This window comes from Arachis hypogaea, chromosome 19, assembly GCF_003086295.3.
Source record: "Arachis hypogaea cultivar Tifrunner chromosome 19, arahy.Tifrunner.gnm2.J5K5, whole genome shotgun sequence".
NCBI classification, from domain to species: domain Eukaryota; kingdom Viridiplantae; phylum Streptophyta; class Magnoliopsida; order Fabales; family Fabaceae; genus Arachis; species Arachis hypogaea.
In genome coordinates, this window is record NC_092054.1 from 25,429,092 (window position 1) to 25,454,904 (window position 25,813).

The 25,813-nt window shown below is 31.0% G+C and overlaps 2 protein-coding genes across 11 annotated transcripts; one reads left to right on the forward strand and one right to left on the reverse strand.

Moving 5' to 3' along the window:
* Positions 1–7,784: 7,784 nt before the first annotated feature.
* Positions 7,785–9,847, forward strand: LOC112779855 (probable pectinesterase/pectinesterase inhibitor 58). The gene is made up of 2 exons (XM_025824207.3): positions 7,785–8,846; positions 9,044–9,847. The coding sequence occupies exons 1-2, from the start codon at positions 7,868–7,870 to the stop codon at positions 9,742–9,744; spliced, it is 1,680 nt and encodes a 559-aa protein (XP_025679992.1). The 5' UTR covers positions 7,785–7,867; the 3' UTR covers positions 9,745–9,847.
* An 11,447-nt stretch (positions 9,848–21,294) lies between these two features.
* LOC112777079 (uncharacterized) lies at positions 21,295–25,540 on the reverse strand. Of its 10 annotated transcripts, XR_011877586.1 has the most exons (8): positions 25,109–25,540; positions 24,876–24,918; positions 24,691–24,798; positions 23,687–23,755; positions 23,507–23,612; positions 22,708–22,842; positions 22,197–22,483; positions 21,295–21,744 (listed from the first exon to the last, which is right to left on the reverse strand). XR_011877586.1 is itself a non-coding variant. In XM_025821361.3 (6 exons), the coding sequence occupies exons 2-6, from the start codon at positions 24,894–24,896 to the stop codon at positions 21,715–21,717; spliced, it is 363 nt and encodes a 120-aa protein (XP_025677146.1). In that variant the 5' UTR covers positions 24,897–24,918; positions 25,109–25,540; the 3' UTR covers positions 21,295–21,714. The 10 variants fall into 10 exon arrangements, 1 of the variants encoding a protein (XP_025677146.1); XR_003190298.3 differs by lacking the exon at positions 23,507–23,612 and having other exon boundaries at positions 22,197–22,261; XR_003190296.3 differs by lacking the exon at positions 23,507–23,612.
* Positions 25,541–25,813: the final 273 nt, after the last annotated feature.

Genomic DNA, 25,813 nt, shown 5'->3' on the forward strand with positions numbered 1-25,813 from the left:
CTCTTAACATGGGCTAAGGTACCATGTATTTTATCAAATCCGTTTGAGCAACCACTTTAATAGTCTTTGCAACCATGTAACATTTCAATTTCATACAAGCATAGTAAAGAGACAAATATAATTTTTCAATCAGAGAATATCTTGACTCAATATCAGACATCACTCTACTCAAATAATAAATGTCCCTTTCATGACCTTCCTCATTATCTTGAGCTAACATACATCCGATAGTATTTAATTTATCGAAGCTGCAATGTATAACTTTAATGGTTCATGAGGACAAACAGTTGCCGTTATTGGTGCCTTGGACGGGTATGCCTTGATCGAATCAAATACTTTTTGATGTTCCTCTGTCTAAACATACTACGACTTATCTTTGAGTTTGACCAATGATGAAAAAACTTGTGTTTATCCAGAAAGATTAGAGATATCACGTCAAAGAAAATTAACTTTTTCCAAAAAGGACTGTACCTCTTTCTTCGACGTTAGTAGAGGTAGCTCCAAAATTTGACTTAGCCTTATTTTTATCAATGGCAATCCCTTTCTTTTGAACCACGAATCCCAAAAAATTCTATGCTGATACTCCTAATGCACACTTCAAAGGATTTATCTTTAAACTTTTTTACACATGATATCAAATGCTTGTCATAAATGATCGAGATGTTAGTCTATCGACTTTGACTTAACCATTACATCATCGATGTATACTTCCATAAATTTTCTAATAAATTCATGAAAAATAATATTCATAGCATGCTGATACGTCACACCGGTATTCTTCAAACCAAAAAGCATCACTACCCATTCATAAGTTCCTAATGCCCCAGGACATTGAAAACTAGTTTTCGAGACATCATCCTTAACTATAAAAATTTGGTTATATCCTGAATAACCATCTATGAAACTTGGAATTTCATTACCTGCTACAGAATCAACTAGCATGTCCGCCACAGGCATAAAATATTCATTCTTGGAAGTAGCATTATTTAAATCTCAAAATTCAATACACACTCATAACTTCCCATTCTTTTTCATCACAGGTACAATATTTGATACCCAATCCACATAACGAGCCATTCGAATAAAATTTGCTTTAATCAATCTTTTGATTTCTTCTTTAATCTTTAGATTGATTTCAGGTGCAAAGCATCGAGGCACTTGCTTCACTGGCCGGGCAAATGGCTTCAAAGCTAATCGATGTTCTACTAAAGAACGATCAAGTCTAGACATCTCATGATAATTCCAAGAAAAATAATCTCTGTATTCAACTAAAAGACTGATTAATTCTGTTCGAAATTGCTCGTCAATATTCTTACAAATATAAGTAGGTCTAACATCATCGATAGAACCTAAATTAATTTCCTCAAGAAGATCTTGAGACTCAAAACCTCTTTTAACATTATCATCATTGACTGAATATTTTTTGAAACCCAAAGGTTCTAAATCATAAATGCAATAGAAAGATAAATCTATCAACTCATTTGAGGAAAAATAAATTTTATTATCAAGTAAATCAACAATCGAATCATTTTCAATACAAAGACTTTGAGATATATTAACAGAAAACTGGTCAATAACATTTTTTTTTTAGGAATGAGAAAAGTAATAAAACCTAAAGTATGCCTAAATTCGATTTGAAGAATCGAATTTATACTAGGAATTGGAAAAATTGAATTGAAATTTCTATGTAATTCAACTTCATCAGAAGAATCACTTCTAACACAAGAAAACCTTTCTACAGAATTGAAACTATTTAAATAATTTTCTAAAGTAACCAGATTATTTGAAATAGCTTGACTTTCAGCCATGGCAAGATATTTTCGAACCACCAATCTTTACAGAACCACTACTCCCATCCAGTAGGAGGAAAATTGAGCTTTGGCTAACAAAGCTTCACATTAAGTCCCTCTGAAGTTAAAAAGTAGCCCTCACAATTATATGAATTAAGCACCCTATCGACATTAAGAGGTTTCAGCTTCTCATTATAAACCTTAAAATTGACATGTAACTGTTCCAAATATAAACTTGAATCTGCTTTAATTACTTCAGATTTCCTTCATCAGTTCAAAGAAGAATACTCTTATGCACGATCGAAGGTACAGCTCCAACACTGTGAATCCAGTCTCACCCTAGCAATGCATTATAACTAGCTTTAGAAGACACTACCATAAAAACAGTGTGTCGATTCGAAGATACCTGCACTCGAAGAGTTACTAGTCCTTTTGTAGGAGTTGATATACTACTATAATCGGTCACTGAGATATTAGTAGGGATCAAATCATCAAAATGTTTCCCCACCTTTGTCAACATCCTTTCTGGCAACAAACTAATCGCTACCCCTCATCGACCAGGACTTTGTTAACACAAATGCCACTCATGTAAGCAGTGACTTGTAATGGCCGAAGATGTGATTTCTGCTTCTCTGTTGGCCTTTGAAAGTACCCCAACTCATCTTCAGATCGAGTGAAAGCAAATGCCTCTTTATCCTCCACATCATAATCCTCACTTGGATTTTCTTCATATTCTCCCAGATATTCATCAGTAGGTATAATCAAAATGGTACTAACATCTCCTCATCACCTTCTTCAAAATACTATTCATCTAAATCAACATTTTTCTCTTTGTCATCGATTGGGGCTACAACTACAGCCTTGCCCTTTTCGAATTTAGCTAGTAAAGGAATTCTTTTAGGAACCGTTTCTCCATCAAATGGAAAGATAACTTGAGAATGAACAGAAAGAATTGCCCCCTTGTCTTTATTATTCAATGACTTTCTTCGCCTCATTCGTCATCCATTCCTTCCTCCTCAATTTCATCCGGCTCTTCCTCAAGGATATAGATAATGGCCACAACAAAAATCTCGATGACCTCTCTGAGGATTACGCCTATATTGTGCATCTCGATTATGAAATTCCTGACAATTTCTAATCCATTGCACACCCAAAGCTTGAGAGCAATTTATTGGAGGAGAAAAGTTCCTTTGAAGGACACCAAAATTTTGTCCCTCTTGCCTTCGAGGAGGTTGTCTTTGCCGAACCTGTTCTTCCTTATGCGCTAACTCCTTTTTCATTCTTTATTTTAGGATATAACTGCAGCATCAGCATCAAACACAGCATTACATCGAGGACATAAAGACACATATCGATCTCTTAACTTTTGTTGCATAAAAAACTCCAACAATTCTTCACCAACACCAGGATACACTGCCCCAACATTAGTTTCGAAATCCCCTAAAAAAAACTAACCATGTTGATCCCTAAAAAGGCTCCACAAAATTTGTGCCAATATCGAAGGGATCAGAATCAACCTTCATGTCCTTTTTGCCATCATCGAACTTCAATCTCCCTTCCATAATTGCCTCTTGAATCAAGTTCTTGAAATGGATAGAATTATTAATTGAATCGTTAGTTGCTTAATGAAATTTACAATAGGATTTTCCCTTTAAATCTTTTGTCAAAAGGAATGCTTTGTCTTCAGGCAAACTAATTGTTTATCTTTAAGCAACACATCAAATATTTGATCAGATTTTGAAATATCAAAACTATATTTCTAGCCACTCTTATGTTTTATATCATTGGATCTATTAACATTTACAATTTTCTTAAGCAATGAGCATACATAAGGTGGACTTTTCTTTAATTCAGCCAAATCAACTTCGGACAACTCAAAATCAGACTCCTCACTTGAGAATTTCATCTCGACGTATGAAACTTTTTCTTTTCGAGAAAAACCTTACTTTTCAACCTTTTCCCATTTTTAAATTTTTCTTTCTCTTTCCGAAGAATCTCTACCTGATGCGCTCTTTTTGCCAAATGAACCAAGTCAGGAATATGAATATTAAGTCATTTTTGACGCATGTAAAAGCCTAAATCCATGGTGGCTATTTTAACTACTTCACTTTCAAGAAGAGATACATAACATCGACTTCGAGCATTTTTAAAACGAATCATAAAGTCATCAATTGATTTTCTATTCTCATGTTTCAAAGCCACCAAGTCAGTGATGGTCACATTCAACTCTCCGCTGAAAATTTGAGAATGAAAAGCACTCTCCAGTTGTGCTCAGGTTCCAATCAAATTGGGCCTAAAATTAGAAAACCAAGTGAATGCATTCTTTGTTAAAGAAGAAGGAAAAAATTTCATCTTTAAATTTTCATCATTCGCTAAGTTTTCCAACTCAACCATATATCGAGCAATATGTTCAGTGGTCGATTCACCAACTTTCCTTGCAAATATTGTTACTATTTTAGAATTTTTCACTCCTCTAGGCACTTCTGCCGCTTGTACAGCAGTAGGAAAAGCAGAAACAAAGTAAGTTTCATAAAACCTACATTGAATCCAACCCTATTAAGTACATCTTCAACAATCTTAGTAACTTGGTATCTCTCACCACGCTGATTAACTGTCATTCGAGCCAACACATCATCCGCATTTTGATCTCGTCAAACAACTTGAGGAGTATCTCTAAAATGCATATCACCTCCCATATTTCTAGGCATATTCATCTTATCTTCCTGATTTATCTGCAAATTTTGATCTCCTTCATCATAATCAACAATTCGAGCAATTCTCTTCATTTTCCTAGTAAGGCGCTCGAATTTTAATTCGTGATCAACCCTCATAGGATTCAAAATTATAGTCATCTGCTGAGTCAACAAATTGACCAAATCATGATGACTTTCATCAATATGTTGCCGAAAAGCAGCCATCAAACTAAAAGCATTCGATGTAGAACCCAACTGATAATCCCGAGAAAATTCAGAATATAATGGAGGCACTGGGTTACCACCAAAACTTGATGAATTTTCAAATCTAATTGGTGGAGCATACCTACTTATTGGTGGAGTATAACTTGGAGAAATGTCATAAAGAGGCCAACTAATAGTTACTAACATTTGCGTCATAGCAATTTGTGGACATTGATTTCACCCACTATTCCCAACTGGGGATTAGTAACTCCTACATTCTCCCCAATCGTACTACTTTCAACACGTGACAATATTTTCAAAGGAATTGATGCAACTATAGCAACATTAACATTTGCAGATGATTCCAGATGATTCCACATTAGTATTAGAAACTTTTTCTACCATTCGAATAATCTTGCTACTTCTAAGTTTCATGCACTAGATCATTATAAAACACTTTTTGACACAATTTTTAAAACTGTCCATCGGATGTGCCAATTTATTTTACAAATTTTTCGTAAATTTAAATAGTTCGATATCTAGTGATTTGGGAGCGAAACCTACTCCTCTTTATGAGTATTAGTTCTCGAAAGTGCATCAAAGATTCATTTTATTGGACAAAATAATAAAAGAAAATCTAAAAGAAAAAAACAAATTTAAAAATAAATATGACTGGAATTGAATGAAATAACATTGATTTAAATAAAATAATAAACTGCTTTCAACAAAATCAAAAGACTTTGAAATAAAAAACAAAGTATTGAATCTTAAAGAAAAATGAAAAGAATAAACTTGCTGGAAAGATAAATTTGCAAGAAGAAAAAGTTTATAAAAAATTTAAATGAAATTTAAAAGACATGGAAGGAACCCTATAAAAAAAAGCTCTTAGCAGACTCAGGAATTTGCTATCATATAAGTGAGAGTATTTTTTTTATTCGAGATTTCAATCCTTTTTTCTTCGAACTTTCACTTATTTATACGAATTTTTGACCAATCAAATTTAAACATAACTCTAACGTATATTAATCTTTGAGTAATTGTTTCCCTTTTTTTGCACGATATGAGTAATTGTTATTAATTAGTTTCACTTATCAACTTTTTCATTTTTTCGATTACTTTATTCTTTCACGATAAGTCCTTACCTATCGAAATTTATTTTCTTGTCAATATGTCATCCTGGATAAATCTCATAAATAAAGTTTCTATTTCAAAATTCAAAACTTATTTATTTTCAACTAACGGGACAATTGAGAATATATTGGAACCAAAATAGAATACAGTTAATATTGACAATGATCAAGATAGTCCTTGAGTAAAACAATCTGTCTTGTATCAGTGCTTGCATGCTTTCTTGTAATTGCCTCGTATAATTCTAGTATAGGTTAATATTTAAATTCGTTTTTAAAAGATCACTTATTTTTTAAATTAGTTCTCAAAATTTTTTTTAGTTATATTAGTTCTTAGAAAATAAAATGTAAGTTAAATTGGTCCTTTCCTTTATTAGATGATAATGTGTCACGTTAAGTGCCACGTGGCATGATAACGTGGTAGGTTAATACTACGTGTCACAAGATGATTGGTTGACGTGTCACTCGAGATGTAAACAAATTATTTATAATCAAAATAGTCCTGAAAGTCCAGACGTAAGTTATTTTCATCCCTAAAATTTTAAAAATTAATCAAATTAGTCCTTATATAATTTTTTTATTTTTTCTTCGTAATATTAAATTTAAAATATTTTTTTATAGTACTAATTTTAATATTATTTTTTAGATCTTAATAATAAAATTCTCTTTACATAAAATAATAAAAGTAATAAAATTATTATAAAATTATTTTGTTATTTGTATTTTAAAATTTACATTTTCAAATTATAATTTTTTATAGTGAATTTTTTTAAACGAATTTATCAAATTATTGTTGATTATATATTTAAAAATTTAATATTTTAAATCTCACTAAATAATAAAGTAGTTATTTTAAAATTTAAATCTTTTAAATTTTTTTTAAATTATAATTTTTACTATTATTTAATTTATATAGTAGAACTCAATAATTAAAAAACCAATTTGTAAAATTACTTATTAAATCTTAATATTTTAATATAATTTTTTTAAAATAACTACTATATTTATTTAGTGAAATCAAATATATTAAAACTAGTTATATATACTAGTTATATACTAAAAAATTTTAATATTTTAGATTTTACTAAATATATAAAAAATAAAATAATTTTAAACTGTTTTAAATTGATTTTATACAATCTCTTAAACATTATCAAAAGAATAATAGTACATAGTGCATTAATTAAGTGAAAGTTTGTATAGCCCGTTGTTTAAAACGTTAATTAACTTGGAAACTTTCTATTAGCACGTTGCCTATAATTGTGTTGAATAGCCTTCCCCTCCGAATTATATACATATATATATTAAAAAAAATTAAATCACATATATATTTATATAAATACATTAATAGTTAATTTTAGTTATTAATTTTAGTATACAAATAATATTTTTGATAGAAATCACAAATATATGTCCTTAAGACACATAATAATAATAATAATAATAATAATAATAATAATAATAATAATATTTATTATTATTATTATTAGTAGTAGTAGTAAAATTTTAAAATATTCTTTTAATAAAATATACGCAAGAAGCATAAAAAAATCTTGACTTTATATATTTTAATAAAAACTTTGTGATTAACTAAATTCTTTGTCGTATTTCTGTATAGTTCTAATAATATAAAATAAAATAATTTTGAGCTAATTTTTATTGTCTTCTAAATATTTTTTAATATATATATATATATATATATATATATATATCATTTTGCGACTTATTTTATCTTAAAATTGAAAATAATGCTATACTATTTTATGTCCGGTAATGAAGCCATTGTTTTCTTTTGAATTGTTACTAGTGTACAGGTACGTGTATGGAGGCAGAAAAATGAAGAATAAGGGCCAAAATTTTCTTTAGCAAACCAAAGATTCGGTCAATTAATGCTATTTTTGGTTTGCACAGATCTTAGTAACACAAGTATAAATACCCCAAGATTGTGAAAGGTTTTCATCATCACCATCTGCATAGTCTAATAAACGATTGGGAAGGATTCCTTCCCAATCAACCCAGATTTAATTTGGTTCCATATTCAATTTCCTGAAAAATGGCAAACGGCAAAGTCATTGTCGCTGGAGTATCTATCATTCTTGTTGTTGGTGTTGTCATTGGCACCGTTGCCGTTGTTAGCAACAACACCAGCAACGACCAATTGAAAACCCACAATAAGGCAGTTGACTCATTGTGCCAAAACGCAGATGACAAGAAACTTTGTTATGATATCATTGGCAATGTCAATACCACAGACCCAAAGGATTACGTCTCAGAAGTGGTAAGGAAAACCTTGGACAGTGTGATAAAGGCATTCAACATGACTGATACCCTCTCCGTAGAGCACGGTCAGAGTAATCCAGGCATGAAGATGGCCCTTGAAGATTGCAAGGACTTGTTGCAATCGGCAATGCACGAACTGGAGGCCTCTATCAACCTTGTCTCTGAGAACAACTTTGCAAGTGTTTACCAGAGTTCTGCAGAACTCAAAAACTGGTTGGGTGCCGTCATTGCCTACCAACAATCTTGCATGGACGGCTTTGACACCGAAGGTGAAAAGAAGGTCCAAACCGAGTTGCAATCTGACAGCTTGGACAGTGTTGGCAAACTCACTGGTCTTGCTCTTGATGTTGTTTCCGGATTGTCCCACTTCCTTAATGGTCTTGGTTTGAACTTGAACCTCAAACCCGCTTCTAGGAAGCTCCTTGAGGTGGATCATGAGGGATTCCCCACTTGGTTATCCGCCGCAGATCGCAAACTCTTGGCTAACATGGATAATGTCAAACCTAATGTTGTTGTTGCCAAGGATGGTAGTGGCCAATTTAAGACCGTCTTGGACGCAATTAACTCCTACCCCGCCAACTTCCAAGGTAGATACATTATCTATGTTAAGGCTGGCGTTTATGACGAATACATTACCGTTGACAAGAAGTGCAAGAACTTGTTTATCTATGGTGATGGAAATACAAGAACCATTATCACTGGTCGCAAGAACTTCCATGAGGGTACCAAGACAATGAGAACCGCCACATTCTGTAAGTCTAGCTTTATTTCTCCTAGTTTCTATTCTATTTTGTCAAAATCATTTTATTATAGAAATGAAAATATATCATCCCAATTCACAATGTAAAACATGTTACTAGAAGATAAAATATGCTTATGTTGTTGTGATAACCAATTTTCTAAAAATTAATCAAGTATTTAATAGATTTGATATAAACTGTATGTGCAGCTTCCAATGCCGATGATTTCATTGCCAAGTCAATTGCATTCGAGAACACCGCTGGCGCTGAAGGTCACCAAGCAGTGGCACTTCGCGTGCAGGGAGATCGCTCAGCCTTCTTTGATTGCGCAATGCGTGGTTACCAAGATACACTTTATGCCCACGCCCATCGTCAGTTCTACCGCAACTGCGAAATCTCTGGTACCATTGACTTCATCTTCGGCTATGGCACCACCTTGATCCAAAACTCTAGGATCATTGTGAGGAAGCCCATGTCAAACCAGCAGAACATCGTGGTCGCCGATGGAACTGACCAGAAGAACATGCCTACTGGTATTGTCCTCCAAAATTGTGAGATCATGGCTGATGCCGCCCTCTACCCAGACAGGTTGACAGTGAGGACATTCTTGGCAAGGCCATGGAAGGCATTCTCAAGGGCAGTGTTCATTGAGAATAACATTGGTGATTTGATCCAGCCACAAGGTTACATCCCATGGAACCCACCAACTGAGGCTAACACTGACAATTGTTACTTTGCTGAGTTTGGAAACACTGGAGCTGGTGCCAACGCCGGAGCCAGGGCCAAATTTGCAAAAGGACTTATTAACAAGAATACTGCTGCTAAATATCTTGCTGAGCCATGGATTCAAGCTAGCACCTGGGTCCCAGCCACTGGCATTTCCTACGATGCTGGCTTCATCAAGGCTTAATTAAAGTCTGAAGAACAAAGAAGTATCAAGGGAAATTGGATTATCATGATTTTAATGTATTTGGTGGTGATCGTCAATGAATAGAATTTATTCATTTATTTTATTTCTCTCAAACTTAATTATTCAATTTTCTCTTGGTGTGCATTTATATTTTACACTTGAAAATTTAATTAACGAGGGCGAAAGAATATTATTGATCAAGGATCTGAAAATTGAACCTATCACCAAATTGCTCTAATTATTGTTTTTCTTGTTTAGATGTTCAACAAATTTATTTTAAATAATCCAGTTATAATAAATTAATATATAAAATTATAAATAAACACACAAAAATATAAATATATTTTAAGTTAACTTTTAAAAATGCATAAGTTAAAAATAAAGATGGATACTATCATAAAAATTTTATAATTGTCTTTATATAAAAATAATTTTTTTAATCTTTAAATGATGAATTATATGATTAAATTTGAATATATTATAAAAGTGTTATCTTTGTTTAAAAGGTAACTAAATAAATAAGTTACATTTTTAAATAATGCATTTTTATAAAAAAAAAATTATTTTTTTGGTTTGAGTAGTTGCCAAAAATAAATTCAGAACTATCGACCAAATTTTTTTAGTTATGTCATTTTACTTATCACAAATAAGTTTTAGGACAAATCTCAAATACGAAAATGAATATTTAAAAATAAAGGATATAGGCCATGCAAAAAAAAAAAAAAACTTCTTTAAAATTAGTCAAATAATGCCTTATAAAAGATCCATTTAGAAAGTTTTAAAATAAATTTTTTGAGTTTTTGACTTATAAAAAGTAGTAGCATTAATATTTGGTGTAATTTTTAAAATTAAATTACAGGTTTTTAACGAGCTATTTGAAAGCTTATAAAAAATTAAAAAATAACTTTTTTTTCGTAATAAAAATCTTTTTATCACATTTCTTTTAAAATAAATACTTTTAAAACTAAAAATTCAAATACAAAATCACTTATTTATAAACTATTTTTAATATAATTATTTATTATTTATGGTATTTTTCTAAAAAAGTTTAATTAAACCGTCTAAATTGGACCTAAATCAATAAGACCCCAAACGATCAAAATCCCTCCTCCAAATTTAAGCTATTCACGATCATTCTTTTTCTCTACCCCATCGCTTACTCTTCTCTTATCCGAATCGCTCTCCTCTCATCATCCCTCGTTATACTTCCCTCTACCTCATCCCTTCTTCTAATATATGTCACTCTCTCATCATCCTTTCTTCTTCTGATTTGCTTTGACTACGAAAGATGGAGGATCGACGACGGACAATAGAGGATCGACAAGGATATGGACGCACTACCGCAAGAGAATATGCACTGATGCACTCCCGATTTTTTTTATTCAAATCCAGTTATCAATTTGGATTATTTATCCATCTAAACGAATCGGACTGGCCAATAAATTTTGGTTTAACTGGTCCGATCCGATTACTCAGTCGATTTTCAAAATCATAATATTAACAAGTGGTGAAGACTCTGCATGTATGTGAAGTTAATAATTAAAGAATTATTTATTAAATTATTTAATAATTTTTAAGTATTAATTTAAAAATGATTATAATAAATTAAAAATATTATTATATATTAATCTAAGTTTTAGTTTTTATATTATATTGGTGGGCTATAATTTATATTAAATTTTTAACATTAAAAGTCTTGGTAATGATGCCTTAAATGTTGATGAGTTAAAGGATAATTTTTAACGAATTTTTAGAAATTATTTATTATTCCATTTTGAATTTGTAAATTTGTAAAAATGTAGATTTTTTGGAATTTGAACTAAAATATAAATTTTAAATTTTTATTCTTATTCATTTTAATTTTTTGATATTTTATTTGAATTTAAATGGAGAGTATTTTTTAATTGATATTTATGTTTTAAAATTAATAACAACTAATTTAAAAATAGTAATTGTAAATAATATGTACAAGTAGTAAATTAAATTAATTAGATTCAATTTATTATATATGCTGCAAAAGTAGTAAATCGAATCAACTTGATATGATTTACTATTGATTTATTATATTCCAAATTTCATTCCTAGGTAAATCGAATCTATTAACATCAATTTACATAAAAATTTACTAATTTGAATAATATTGATTCAATTTATATAGAAATATGAATGGAGACATACACGTAATGTTATTCGTTTTGAGACTTTTGTGTAATCTAAGTTGATACTTAGTTTAATTAAGTGTTTTATCCCAATTATTAATATTTTCATTCATTCTAATTGTCAATTCTTATAATATAATTTTTAAGCAAAAATAACCAATGACAAATTGATATTGATATTAATAATAAAAAATTAAACGTAAATTTATGATTCTAATTGTCATAAATATAATATTAACATAAATAGCTTTGTTAAAATGCTCTTTAATGCACGTATGTTAATTAGTAATAAATTGATATCGATATCAATAATTAATTTTTATAATTAATTTTGTGCTACTAAAGATTATATATAGCGTTTTTTTTGTTGTTCATGAATCTAAATTTGAGAGCTAAAGCATTTTTTTTTATTTTTTAATTTGTTATTTTTTGTTGACTACTTCATAGAATATGAATGTATTCTTTGTTTTTTCATCGAAGTTGATCCTTTTAAGGTACAAATTATAATTTTTTTATGATATTTTTTTATGTAGTCATTCTATTATTATTCTTCTGATAATTTGATAATTATTCGTACTCAAACTTATTCTTTTCGTCTATCGAGCAATTGCTTCCAATGAACTTTATAGGTCAAGTTTAAATTCTATCCCCTCCATGTTTTTTATGTCTACATGAAAATTTTCGAAGTGCAGCGTATAATGAGATTTAATTTCCTTAATTTAGGTTCAATTTTGCTAGAATTATAACAAGCTTGGAGATGCAATTTCAAATATTGGTACTGTATTTAAAAAAATTTAAAATTTTTCATAATAAAAATAATTTTATAAGATATTATGTTTTTTTTAGAAACTATCGGCCTTTTGGTCCATCAATACAATGCCATTGATGGGAATAAAGGTCAGTTTAATTTCTCATTGTGCCTATTCTATACATTGCCGCATTACATAAATAGTGGATGATAAAGCTTATTTAATAAGAGGATAGTCTGCATTTGCACGGATTCTAAATTTTCGAGCTTATGACATTGTTTCAGTTGGGTGTTGTTACGAGAATGATTCTAATCTATATGTGTCTAAGGACTAGAATAACTTAAATATTATTTAAATAATTTAGATCAAATATTAGTATTTGATTAAATTAGTTTTAAAAAATTTTAAATTGTTGTCTCAATTTATATATTATGATTATTATTTTTGTATATATTATTTTTAAATTTTATTATATGAAAATACTTTTTTTTTTAAATTTATTTTTATTATTATTTGCTCTCAGTATAACTAAAGAAAAAATAAAAGATCAGTTAAGTTAAAAAATCTGCTAATAATAAATAATATCTTTGATGACAATTATTTTAATTAATTATGTGAAATTATTATTAACAAATGATAAAATAATTAATAGTTGGGTTAAAATTTTATTAACAATAGTATTTATTAAAATTTTTAGATTTTCAATAATATATTTAGTCGGGTTAAAATTTTATTAGTGTGTAATTAATAGGAACATTGGGTTAAAATATTATTAATATATATTAACGTAAAATTAATTACACGTATAATCTAAATAATCTATAATGAATAGTATATTAGGGTAAATTTTAGTTGTCCAATAATATATATGTAACTTTATAAAAAAAAAATCACGGGTATAAAAAAATATGTTAATAGCTAAAATTTATGACTATAATAAATATATATCAAATTAATTTAACATTAATTAAAAGTTTATTTTTTATCTTAAAACAATCAATTCTATCATTATTACTAATAAGTAGTAAGTGCACAATTATAATCGTAATCAAGAAATAAATATATATAAAGAAATAATCGTAATCAAGAAATATATATATCTTGAGAATAAGAAAACTATTAATTATAAAATAAAAATTATAATAAAAAATAATTAATATATAATTTAAATATATTTATTTACAATTAATATGATATATACATAAATAATATTTAAAATTATTTAAATAAAATAAATATGTTCTAAGAATAAGAAAAACTATATTAGTTACACAAATAATATATATGTATATATAAATAAGAAAACTATCATGATTTATAAAAATTATTACATGTGTGTGATATTGAATTATTGATAGAATAAAAGAACTATTGAATAATTATGGGCTCAAAAAATAATTAACTAACCTATATGACTTAAATATATTTACGTGCAATTAATTATATATATATATATAAATAAAAAATATTTAAAATTATTTAAACAAAATAAGTACAAGAAAACTATTAATTAAATAATTAATATATACATATACATAAATAAAAAATTATTAATTAAAAAATATATATTTTTATATTTTTAATTTTATATCTCAAATGCACATAATTATAATGATTTATTATGAAATAGATAATCAAATTAATTAAATATTTTTATTTTTAATTTATAATAGATTAATCCTACACTATGTATATGTCATCTGTCTATTTAATGTATTATGTGATTATAAACTTTTATATCTTGAGAAAATTTTTGAGAATTGCACGAATAATTTTATATATAGAGAAGTCTTTGACAGGTACTGTTTATTCAATTTATATCTTTTTGTTGTTAATTATATTTTTTTATATTTTATTTTTGTAGTTAGATATAAATTTTCATATAAATAATATTTAAATTTTATTTAATACAAAAATAGAGATACAGTTTATAGATGTGCAATGATTAATGTTTGAGACAAAAAAAATATATATATACATTTTCTTATAAAAATTAAGACATTGATTTATTATATATTATATTTTTTAATTAATCTAATTATTTTGTGAAAATTTTTTATTATGTACTATTATTTAATATTCACATAAATAAAAAATAAGTTAGATTTAATTTAAAAATATATTAAAAAATATTTTTTATTAAAAATATCTTAAATATAAATAAAATATTAAATATTTTTCGTATACCATGCGAATACATACACTAGTATATATAAAACACATGTTGTAGATGCCAATAGTGCATTTATTAGGGGTGTGCATGGGCCGGGTGAAACCGGGTTTGATGTGACCCAGACCCGTCCCGAAATATGTACCGGGCCCATTTATGAGACCCGAACCCGACCCTAGACCCGATGAAACCTATACCCTTTCGGGCCACAACTATATCGGGTGAAAACCGGGTGAAAATCGGGCCGTTAACATTATATTACCTTGATACCTTCTTGTAAGTTAGCATGTAAAAATATCCAAATTTGCAAGACTCCAACCATTATTTGACATGGTAAAATTCACTTAGAAAAATATAACAAGAACCAACTCTTCTCTAAAATTAAAGCATAACCATAATCAATACTAATATTGCCTAATAACACCAAATATTTAAATAAATACAAATAACACAATATTATGCATTAGTCTAAAGTCTTATGCATTTTAAATATAAAATATTAACTTATAGTCTTATATATAATGACTAATAACACAAAATATTAAAATTTACAATACTTAAATTCTACATAATAATAGCCATCATCCATCACTAATAATACAAAATATTTATTGTGTATGGTGACCGGGCCACCGGGCCGATTTCGGGTGACCCGAGCTATGGCCCGGACCCGACCCGAAATAATGACCGGGTCTATTTTTGAGACCTTTACCCGGCCCTAGACCCGATGAAATCACACCAAATTAGCCCCTAAAGTGTTCGGGATCGGGCCGGACCTTCGGGCCGGGCCGGGCCGGGCCATGCACACCCCTAGCATTTATCCTTGCGGTGCTTTTAATGTAGTCTGCCACAGGCCACCGCTATAATTATTGTTATTAATAAATGGGAAACTATGTAAATAAAAGATATTTAAACAAAGATCAAAGTTGTGGAAATAAATTATCAATCATAAATTTATTGATATGTAGTTTTCTTTAGATCACTATGCCCTAAATTTGCATAAATAACTACGGCTGTTTTTTATTTTAATAACATCTTAAAATGATGAGAAACTAGCAATTTGAGCGGAGATTAAAGTTGTAGAAATAAATTATCAATCATAAATTTATAGAAATGTAGTTTTCTTTAGATCAATATACCCAAAATTTTCATAAATAACTACAAATATTTTATTGACAAGTGTTCTTAGAGAATTTGTTAGTAAAAATTCAAATGACTTTTGCATCAATGACTTGAGAATTCAAATAAAAAAGATATGCTTTAAGTCGACGAATACCTGCCTTGGACCTGGTGACCATGTGATAAGTATCTTTGGGGCAGAATCAGGCTATACAGTTGGGGCAGAATAGGTTGTAAGAAAACAATTGGGGTAGAGGACACATCAGTATTGATATGAGTCTGATTGAAAACAGAAGGAGAGACACTGATGATAGCATCTTCAGTTTGCAATAAATGAGTGGAGTCAGGTTGCACTACAGGATCAAGAGGCCTTAAAGCTACTGGTCTAAGAATAAAGTCATTAGTTGAAGCAGTAACAGGATGCAATATAGACTTAGAACCTCCAGAAAATAACAAAGGATATGAAAATATATTCTCATCAAATAGCACCTTTCTTAAAATATACACTTTACCAATTGGGGATAAGCACTTATATCCTTTATAGTTTTGAGCATAGCTTAAAAACACACATTGATGAGACCTATAGCTTAATTTGTTTTTATTATACGGTCTCAGATTAGAATAACAGAAATTGCCAAAGACTTTTAAGAACGTATAATCAGGTTTATGACCAAAAAAGACTTCAAAAGATGACTTACTGTCATCTAAGACAGAGGTTGACAGTCTGTTTATGAGAAAAGCAGCAGTCAAGACTTCTTCATCCCAAAATGTTAAAGGTATACGAGTAGTGGAAAGCATGGCCAAAGCCATTTCAGTGAGATGGCGATGTTTTGTCTTTGTCCTTCCATTTTGCTCATGAATGTAAGGATAAGAGAACCTATGAGCAATCCCAGACTGCTGTAAAAAGAAAGAAAAGGAATTGGAGACATACTCCTTACCATTATCATATTGTAAACATTTAATAGTGTGGCTAGTTAATTTTTCAATGTAAGCTTTATATTGAAGAAAAACATAAAAAATTTGAGATTTATTTACTAACAGATAAAGACATGTATATCTTGAGAATGCATCAATAAAAATTACATAATATCGATATCCTAAATGAGAAATCATGGGGCTCCCCCAAACATCAGAATAAACAAGTTGTAAAAGAGAATCATAAGAAGTAAGTAAATCTGGAAAAGGTAATTTGTGCATTTTGGCACAAGCACAGTCATTGCACCACACATGCATAAAACCATCATTTTTATTAGAAAATTGTAAAGAATTATACTAGTGAAGAACATATTTAATAGTGGTAGTTGTGGCAAGTCCAAGTCGCTTATGCCACAATCGAAAATTAGAAGAAAAAACAGAAAATAAAGCAGGATGGAGAGGATGATGGAAGTCTTGGAACAACAACATTGTAAAATTGGTAGAGACCTCCAGTGTTAAAACATTGTAGAAGAATCTTCTTGGTGTGCTTGCACTTCACAAAGCAAAAATCAATAATACATTATCTTTTACAAATTTAGAGACACTCACAAGATTCTTAGTAATATCAGGTGCATAAATTAAGGATTACAATTTAAACCATCTTTTAGAATAAAGAGCATGCAAATAAGAATCACCAATATGCTTAATATGCATACCTACTCCATTACCTACATGAATCTGTTCGGGACCCGAATAGTTAGAACACGAGAGCAAGTTAGACTAATGAGGAGTGATGTGATGGGAGACACTAGTATTAGAAAATTACGTTGGATCAGAGAAGGAGGATGGCACGACCATATAGGCATAGGGATTATGAAAGGAGGATGGTGGTGGGGATGGAGTTGCTGAAGTCGAAGAAGATAAAGCAACAGAGGAGGAGGCACTAGATTGTGGAAATCATGCGATCTGGGAAGGGGTGGTTGTTCTTGATTGAATATTTGGAAACAGTACCAAGGGATGTGACCTAAACAGCCATAAACTTGACATTGGGGGGGTGATTATTATTAGGAAAGAAGGAACGACCACCTCTAAAGAATCTTCCACCACGCCCTTTCTACCCCCAATGCCTCTTCCAGCGGAGGATGAAGAAGGGAATGCAGATTGGGTGAGATGTGCTTGAGGAAAAAAAGAGTTAGATTTACAAAATCTTTTGAGCATATTATCATGAGACAGAATAGAAATTTCAATCTCTTGGAGAGAATACAATTCTGGTTTAGTAAAAACAGTAGTAATTAGGTTTCAGTAATCTTCATTAAGACCTTTCAAGAGAGCATCAATATATTCATCACTAGTTAGGAAAAACCCCAGAGAGGCTAAAAAATCAACAATTCTCTTTATTCGTGAGACATAATCTGCGGCAGTAAGACCTTGCAATTGCTTGACTTTGTATCAAATAGATTTAGAGAAATAATCCTCAATTTTAATCCAGATATCAGAAGCAAAAATACAACCTATCATTTTGTTCTTGAAGGTTTCATCCATGAAAGTAAGAAGCCAGGAAATTATATTGTAGTATTCTTGCCTCCATCTTTTGTAATCCAGTGAAAGAATCCCAGCAACACGATCATCTTCAAAAGCATACTGTCAGGGCATTCTATCAGGATGTAGATGATCTTTAAGAGCTTGCTCAAAAACTACAACCAAAGCCTATTGTTACTAAGTCTTATAATTGTTTTCATTGAACTTATCACCTATAGGATGATCAAAAGATCGTGGAGTGAAAGTTAAATTAAAAGATGAAGATGAAGATGAGGTAACTGAGGAATGTGAATTAACAGAACTAGAAGCCATAGATCATCTACAAAAATGAGACTCTTGATACCATGAAAAAATTACTGAAGCACTAGTTTCTTTAAGATAAGTAACAAAATAGAATTGTGAATAAGTAGAGAAAAAAAGTTAAAAAAAAAAAGAATGAATAATACTTATTGTCTTACTGAAGAATAAAGGTAATGTGTCATTTAATACACTGTCCAACACTATATATATATATATATATATATATATATATATATATATAACTACACTATAAAGATAAAATAGAAAGCAAGATCCATTAATAGAAAATAGATCACTAAAACACTAACTAACTAACCAACTGCACTAACTAATTAAGTGTTATCATTAATATTTAAAAATAATTATATTAAATTAAAAATATTATTTGTATATTAAAATTAATTATTAATATATTTGTGTATAAATATATGTTTGATTTAATTTATTTAATGTGTATTTATGTTTTAATATATATTATATATTAATGATTAATTTTAGTGGCTGATTTTGATGTAGATAAGAAATATAGAGTTAAATCTCAAAGTGGTCCATGAAGTTGCACTTAAACCTCAAAGTAATCCCTAAAGTTAATAATTACTCATATTCATCCTTGAAGTTGCACTCCGAGATCCAGAGTTATCCTTCAAGCATTTTCCGTCAATAGACGCTATCGAAAAGCTTATGTGGATTCGTCTCTGACACGTTGGCTAAGTACTGGCTAGCTGACGTGGATTAGTAAACTTTTTGTGGTAATTTAGTCCCTGAATCAAATTTAAAAACCCTAATCCCTAAATTTCTCTTCTCTTCTCTTCCGTTCTCTTACCTTCTCTTCTATACCCAAATTTCAAAACCCTACTTCTGTACTTGCTATCAATTTTCATTGAATGATTTAATTGAAAACATGACAAGCTGTATTTAGTTCCACATGCTTCAGAATCTAGATAAAATAATGGATTCCATAACTCAATGTCTCAAACTATTCACAACTATACAGTACTACAAAAATGATTGAAAATCCTCCCCCTCCCATTACCCTAAATCACGAGCAAGTAATTTGGACTAAACCACTAAGTTTGCAAAAATCAAGCAGTTACTGATAAGATCAATGCTGACCATGCTACAACATTTTTTCAGACTCAAGAATGCAGGCTTTCAATGATATCGAATTATGAGTGGACTAATAATAAGTTTGTGCATTCTGCAAGATCAGCCACTCATGATTTGGAAGCATTTCAATGTTTGGCATCTTCTAAAGATATTTTGAGTTGCTCAACTCCATCTTTTTTCACAAGGAGAGAAACTGTAATAAGAGATTATTATCATGATTATGTTAGCAACTTAGCATGTTGTATATAAAATTTAGCTATTTGATTTAATGAAAAATAATGTCTTAACTCTTGCAATTATTTCTAAAAAGATATGCAAATGAAAAATACCTTGGGGCCTTCCCATAGATGTCTGGTATTGCTTTTAGGCATGCATATTCAACTCAGAAAGCATATTCTTTATAAATTGCATCCACTCCAAATCTGGATAGAATATACACATTTCTAGTGGTTATGATTATTCTATTTCTTATACAAAGTGACTTTATAATCAATTTCTCTAGTTCTTCTAATTGATTGATATTGTCAAAAATCATAAGAACCTTCAAATTATACAGCCTACCTGTTACAATTTTGAATATCTCAAAAGAACTTTACATCTCTAGTTTTTCTCTGTTAGAGTTTGGCAAATAATTTACTTTTGAACTGCCATAGCACCACCATCTTGATATAATTTGCTTATGTTTTCAATAAAATAATAACGTTCAAACTGATAAGAAATTTTGTCATACAAGACAGTAGAAGAAAATGTTTTGAGCTGACATAGCACCACCGAAAATTTGTTGCTGTCATATAAGAATTTGTTTTTGAAAAACGTTTTTAGTTTCATATAACATTAATAGTAACATACTAAAAATTTTGATAATAAGCCAATCAGAATCTGTGATGAACCGATGGCTGAATGAGGAATTGGATTAATACAGACAGATTTACAGACGGATTTGGTCTTTATTACAGACGGATTTTTGGTTACCGACGAAATTACCGACGGATTTTGTCCCTCTGTAAAAGCCCCGTCGGAAATTATTTACCGACGGATTTTTTTTCCGTCGGAAAATTACAGACGGATTTTTACCAGTTACCGACGGATTTTCCCTCTATAAATTTTCTATCCATTTCCCATAGGCGACGAACTTTCCGACGGATTTTCCGTCTGTAATTACAGACGGATTTTCCGACGGATTTTCCGTCTGTAATTACAGATGGATTTTCAGACGGATTTTTCGTCTGTAATTACAGACGGATTTTCAGACGGATTTTCCGTCTGTAATTACAGACGGATTTTCCGACAGATTTTCCGTCTGTAATTTGAATTTTGGAAAATCATCCCACGTTCTGATTACAGACAGAAAATCCGTCTGTAAATTCGTCAGTAAGGTAAAATAAATTTTTTTTAAAATTTTTTCATTGCAAAATAAATACTTTAGATTTGTTTTCTAAATTTACTCCATCAAACACACTGTAAATTGAAAAAAAGAAAGCCAAAAATCACATAAATAAACATAATATTCATTACATGATACCTATAAAATTGGATGTTATTTTTCAACACCATTAGTCAATATCTCACTGTCTCAATAAAAAGATACCCCAAAAAAATAAGATGACCATCCCAATAAACAAGTTCCTCATTATAGTTACTTTCCTATGAATATAATCATATCATTAAATTAATCCCTAAAGTGCTACTTCATGATGCTAAAATTCAACTCCACTCCACAATTAGGAGGGGGTTCTTATCAGAATTTTCAACAGATCAAGCAAATTACAAATCAAGAGTTAATTTTCCTCATTCAAGCATGATGCTGTTGTTGTGACTTGTGAGAGGAGCTACTCCTGCAGTTGCACTTTGTTTATTCAGCCAAGGACCAAAAAGGTTCACATCCCTTAAAGGTTCCAATTTGGTGGTGGAGTCAGGAAGGTTCCAATTTCAGTTCTTGTATCTGAGAAAACACTGTTATTAAACTGCTTGATAGTTAAAGAAGTCATGTGCAGTAATAGAGTTGTATTATATTAAAATTTAAATTCTTAATATTCTTTAAACAAAAAAATGAACTGATTATTGAATTAAATTGGTTTAAAATAATCATATAGTATTGAATCTATTATAAAGAATAAAGTATATGAATTATCACATTGACATCATTATTATATATAAGAAACAAATGAAGCTAAGCCAAATAGCTAATTAGATAGCAGGGTTGCCTTGAGTTCTTTTCTTAATATCTTGCCGATTGAAGATTTTGGGATTGCGTCAATGAAAATTACTCTATGTAGCCTTTTGTAAAATACTACCTATTCACAACAATTAAATTAAAAAATGTCATGCATTGTCTTATTAATTAATTATCTTCTTATCAAATACAATTAAATTAATCAAGTATAAATCATTTACCTGTTTAGCTATAAAGTCCTTGACAACATCTTCAGTAATAGGATCAAATAGGATCATTTGATGACCTCACCACAAAAGCAAATATCAAAATCACAAGCAAATCAAATCAGTTAAGAAAACTTCATGAACACTTTCATATGCATGCATGATGAAAGCACAAGACGGATCAAGTCCCATTAATTTTATTTGGTGTAACTGTATAAGGCTTTCTTTTCCTAGTTCTTATCTATGGGCCCATTTGCTGTCCACTCTCTTGGGCAACATAAGCATATGGTAGATGGGTTTGTCTGCACACAAAAAGCTTTTAGGATTAGCCCCAAATAGGGCAGGGACAAGCAGGAACATATAGGCATTACTAACTTAGAATGTCAATAGAATAACACACAAATTCAAAGAATCTTCAAACAAGATAGCAACCTTCACCACTGCTTATACTACAGAATAGCAGAACACACACCATCAACATGAACAATATATTTAATGCTTGGGAGAGTAAGAGAAAGAGGGGTACCCTCAAACGATCAGAGAGAATAGAAGGAGTGATGAGCTTGAATTTGGGAGCTTCAGAGAGGAGCTTGTCATAAGTACCCTGATCAAACAGCACCTGGTTGTTCACCTTTTCCTTTTGCTTTCCCTTGCTCCACTTCTGTTATTCACATTCACAATAACAAAAAATCCAAACTTTAAAATCCCCAAAATTACCCAATAGGTCAACCAATGATTCATTTAGGGCCCAAAAAAAGGTAACATTTATTTTAAAATTAAGGTCTAAAATTGGTTAATGCATATGGCCATGGGAGTCAAGTGACATTCAAACTACAAGTCAAACACCACACATATCAAATATCTGCTTAGAATGTATGTCTACTATGATTTACACAGCTAACAATAAATTCAATCTATTGTTCCAATATAGAGGTCAACATTTTGCCTCCATTCACCAGTGTATTATTTATCTCTAATTCAGATTCAGGTGGGAAATCAATAATTTCCATATCATATCACAGGTCCCTGGTATTCTAATTGTAAAACATAAAAGATCAAGAAGAATTTGGCCAACTTCAGAAGACATCACAGCAATTTAATTATTTGGTGCTTTAATTAAAAAGTAAAATACAACATAAGGAGTTATTTTGGTGGCCATACTATCATAGGCAAAGTCTGTTTCATGGCCATTTCTTTGATGTGCATCAAGATCAATGATCATCACCCTAAAGATTTTGCAGACAGTTAGAAGATAATTCTAATTTGCATGTGTTAAGAGCATGTCCTAGCTTGCAATGATAAAGCCTAAACGACAGTTATACTACCTTGATATATTCAACCAAACCAAAGCAAAGTGGATGCAAAGAGAAATATCTGCATAAGCACAAAATCCACCTCCTTTTTCTGCAGAGCAGTGATGAAATCCTCCTCCTACGTTAAGAATTTTGGAGAAGTTAAACAGACAAAACAAGGAAAATGAACAAGGGAAAAGAAAGTTACTTCACCTGCTTCCGGAATGGATGAAGAACTTTTTGTTGCACAAGACAGTTGGAAAATAACCCCACCGGAGGGACCTACGTTTATTATTCTATATCAGTGAATATTTAGCATATCAACTGCATAAAGTTCCAGCAATTACCAATTTTGTACAAAATAACAAAATAATAAAAAACAAATACACAAAAGCATTCCAATAAATATGTAAGTTTATTTTCTTGATTTCTTCCTATTGTACAAAAGGAAAGATAAAGACTAACTACATACCCTTTCATGCAAGGGCACCATAAGTAATGAAAATCAAGGAATGAGAAGTATCAACATTGTTAAAAGAAAACATTGTTAAAAGAAAAGTGTCAAGCTAATTTAACCAATCAAACTGAAAAGTGAGACTTATAAAAAAAATGCAGAATTCAATTTCCTATGATTTCTCAGCAACCAAACAGTAACAGAAACCAAAAAATAAAAAAGAAGCAGTGCGTCTGTGTCTTGAATCCTTGATCCAATAAAAGTGAAACATCTCTTCAGAAAGGGGGAAAAATGAATACAAATTAGTTCCCTGGAGATAAGTTTGCTAAACAACTCAGTAAAATGTAAAAATTGAAGAAGCACAAACATAAACACCAGTAACTAGTAAGCTTTTCTTAAAACAAAGAAGTTTAGAAGGAAACTAAAAGTGGATAGTAGGTAGGAAGTCTAAAACAGAAAAACTGCAAGAAATACAGAAATCACTAGATTTCCAAGCAAATTATCTTCTTTCTGAACATGGGGAAAATTTTACAAAAAAATAATAAAGCCCTACGAAGAAAGGTATAGCAATTAAATTAATGTATGTTTGCAAGCAATTCTAAGAGAAAATACAGATAACCCAAAGTGAGCAAATAGAATAAAAACAAGGATGCACTTGTTAAGTCTATCAGGCAGATCATATATGAACTATTCTTCAACAAGGATGAAAAATATGTGAAGAACAATGTGAAACCAGAAAGGACACATCTAATAGCTCTAATACCTGAACTTTACGGAGAAGATTGCAAGTACGATGCAGCTTCTCTATGTGCTCCCTTTTGTCAAAAAGAGAAGTGTTAACGCTGTCACTCCTTGACTGCACAGACATTATCTGCAACAACCAGAAAAAACACACATTCCTATCAAACTCAATTCGAATCGGATTGAGTAAACTATAGCTACAACTACCTTCTCAAGAAGTTGCTCCATGTTTGAACCTTCACGAAATTCCCTAATTTAACGATTCCAAATCAAAACCGAACAAACAGAAAACAATCACAATGAAATGCGAAGAGACTTGGAGGGGATATCGTCGGGTACAAAAGCACAAAAGCAGAGTATGATAAACCTAAAACTCGCACAGAAAAATTGAGCCCTAAGATTTATCACGAAGAACAGAATCACAAAATCAGGATATATACCTGAAATTTGAGATGGTTACGAGAAGAACCGAGAGAGCGAGTTGAGATTAGATGGAAGAGGCGCTAGAGGGAGCAGATGCGATGAGAGCAGCGGCAGAGAGAGCTCTGCGACCATGGGAGTAGATGCGACGAGAGCGGCGCCGGAGGGATCTCGTGCGACGCAAGGGATGAGAGAGAGAGATTGTGCGACGCAACGGCGGCAGCGGCAGCGGCGGAGCGGCAGCGGCGGCAGCGGCAGCGGCGGCAGCGGCAGCGGCAGCGGCGGCAGCGGCAGCGGCAGCGGCGGCAGCGGCAGCGGCAGCGGCGGCAGCGGCAGCGGCGGCAGCGGCAGCGGCGGCAGCGGCAGCGGCGGCAGCGGCAGCGGCGGAAGAAGCAGAAGTAGCAGCCACGGAGAGAAGTAACTCGTGCTAGGGAGAGGAGAAGAAGCTTTCATTTGCAAGAAGCTCGTGTTTCATTTGCCTTTAATTCCATATTTTCGACGGAAAATTTTAAATTACAGACGGATTTTCCGTCTGTAATAATTTAATAAAACGCACCACCGTTTTGTTTCCTTATTTACAGACGGAAAATCCGCCTGTAACCATTTTCCACGAAAAAAATTAATTTTTTCGACGGAATAATCGACGGATTCTCTTTTCCGTCTGTAATTTATGTTAATCCATTTTTTTGATTTTCCGACAAAAAATCCCTCTGAAATTCCTTCTG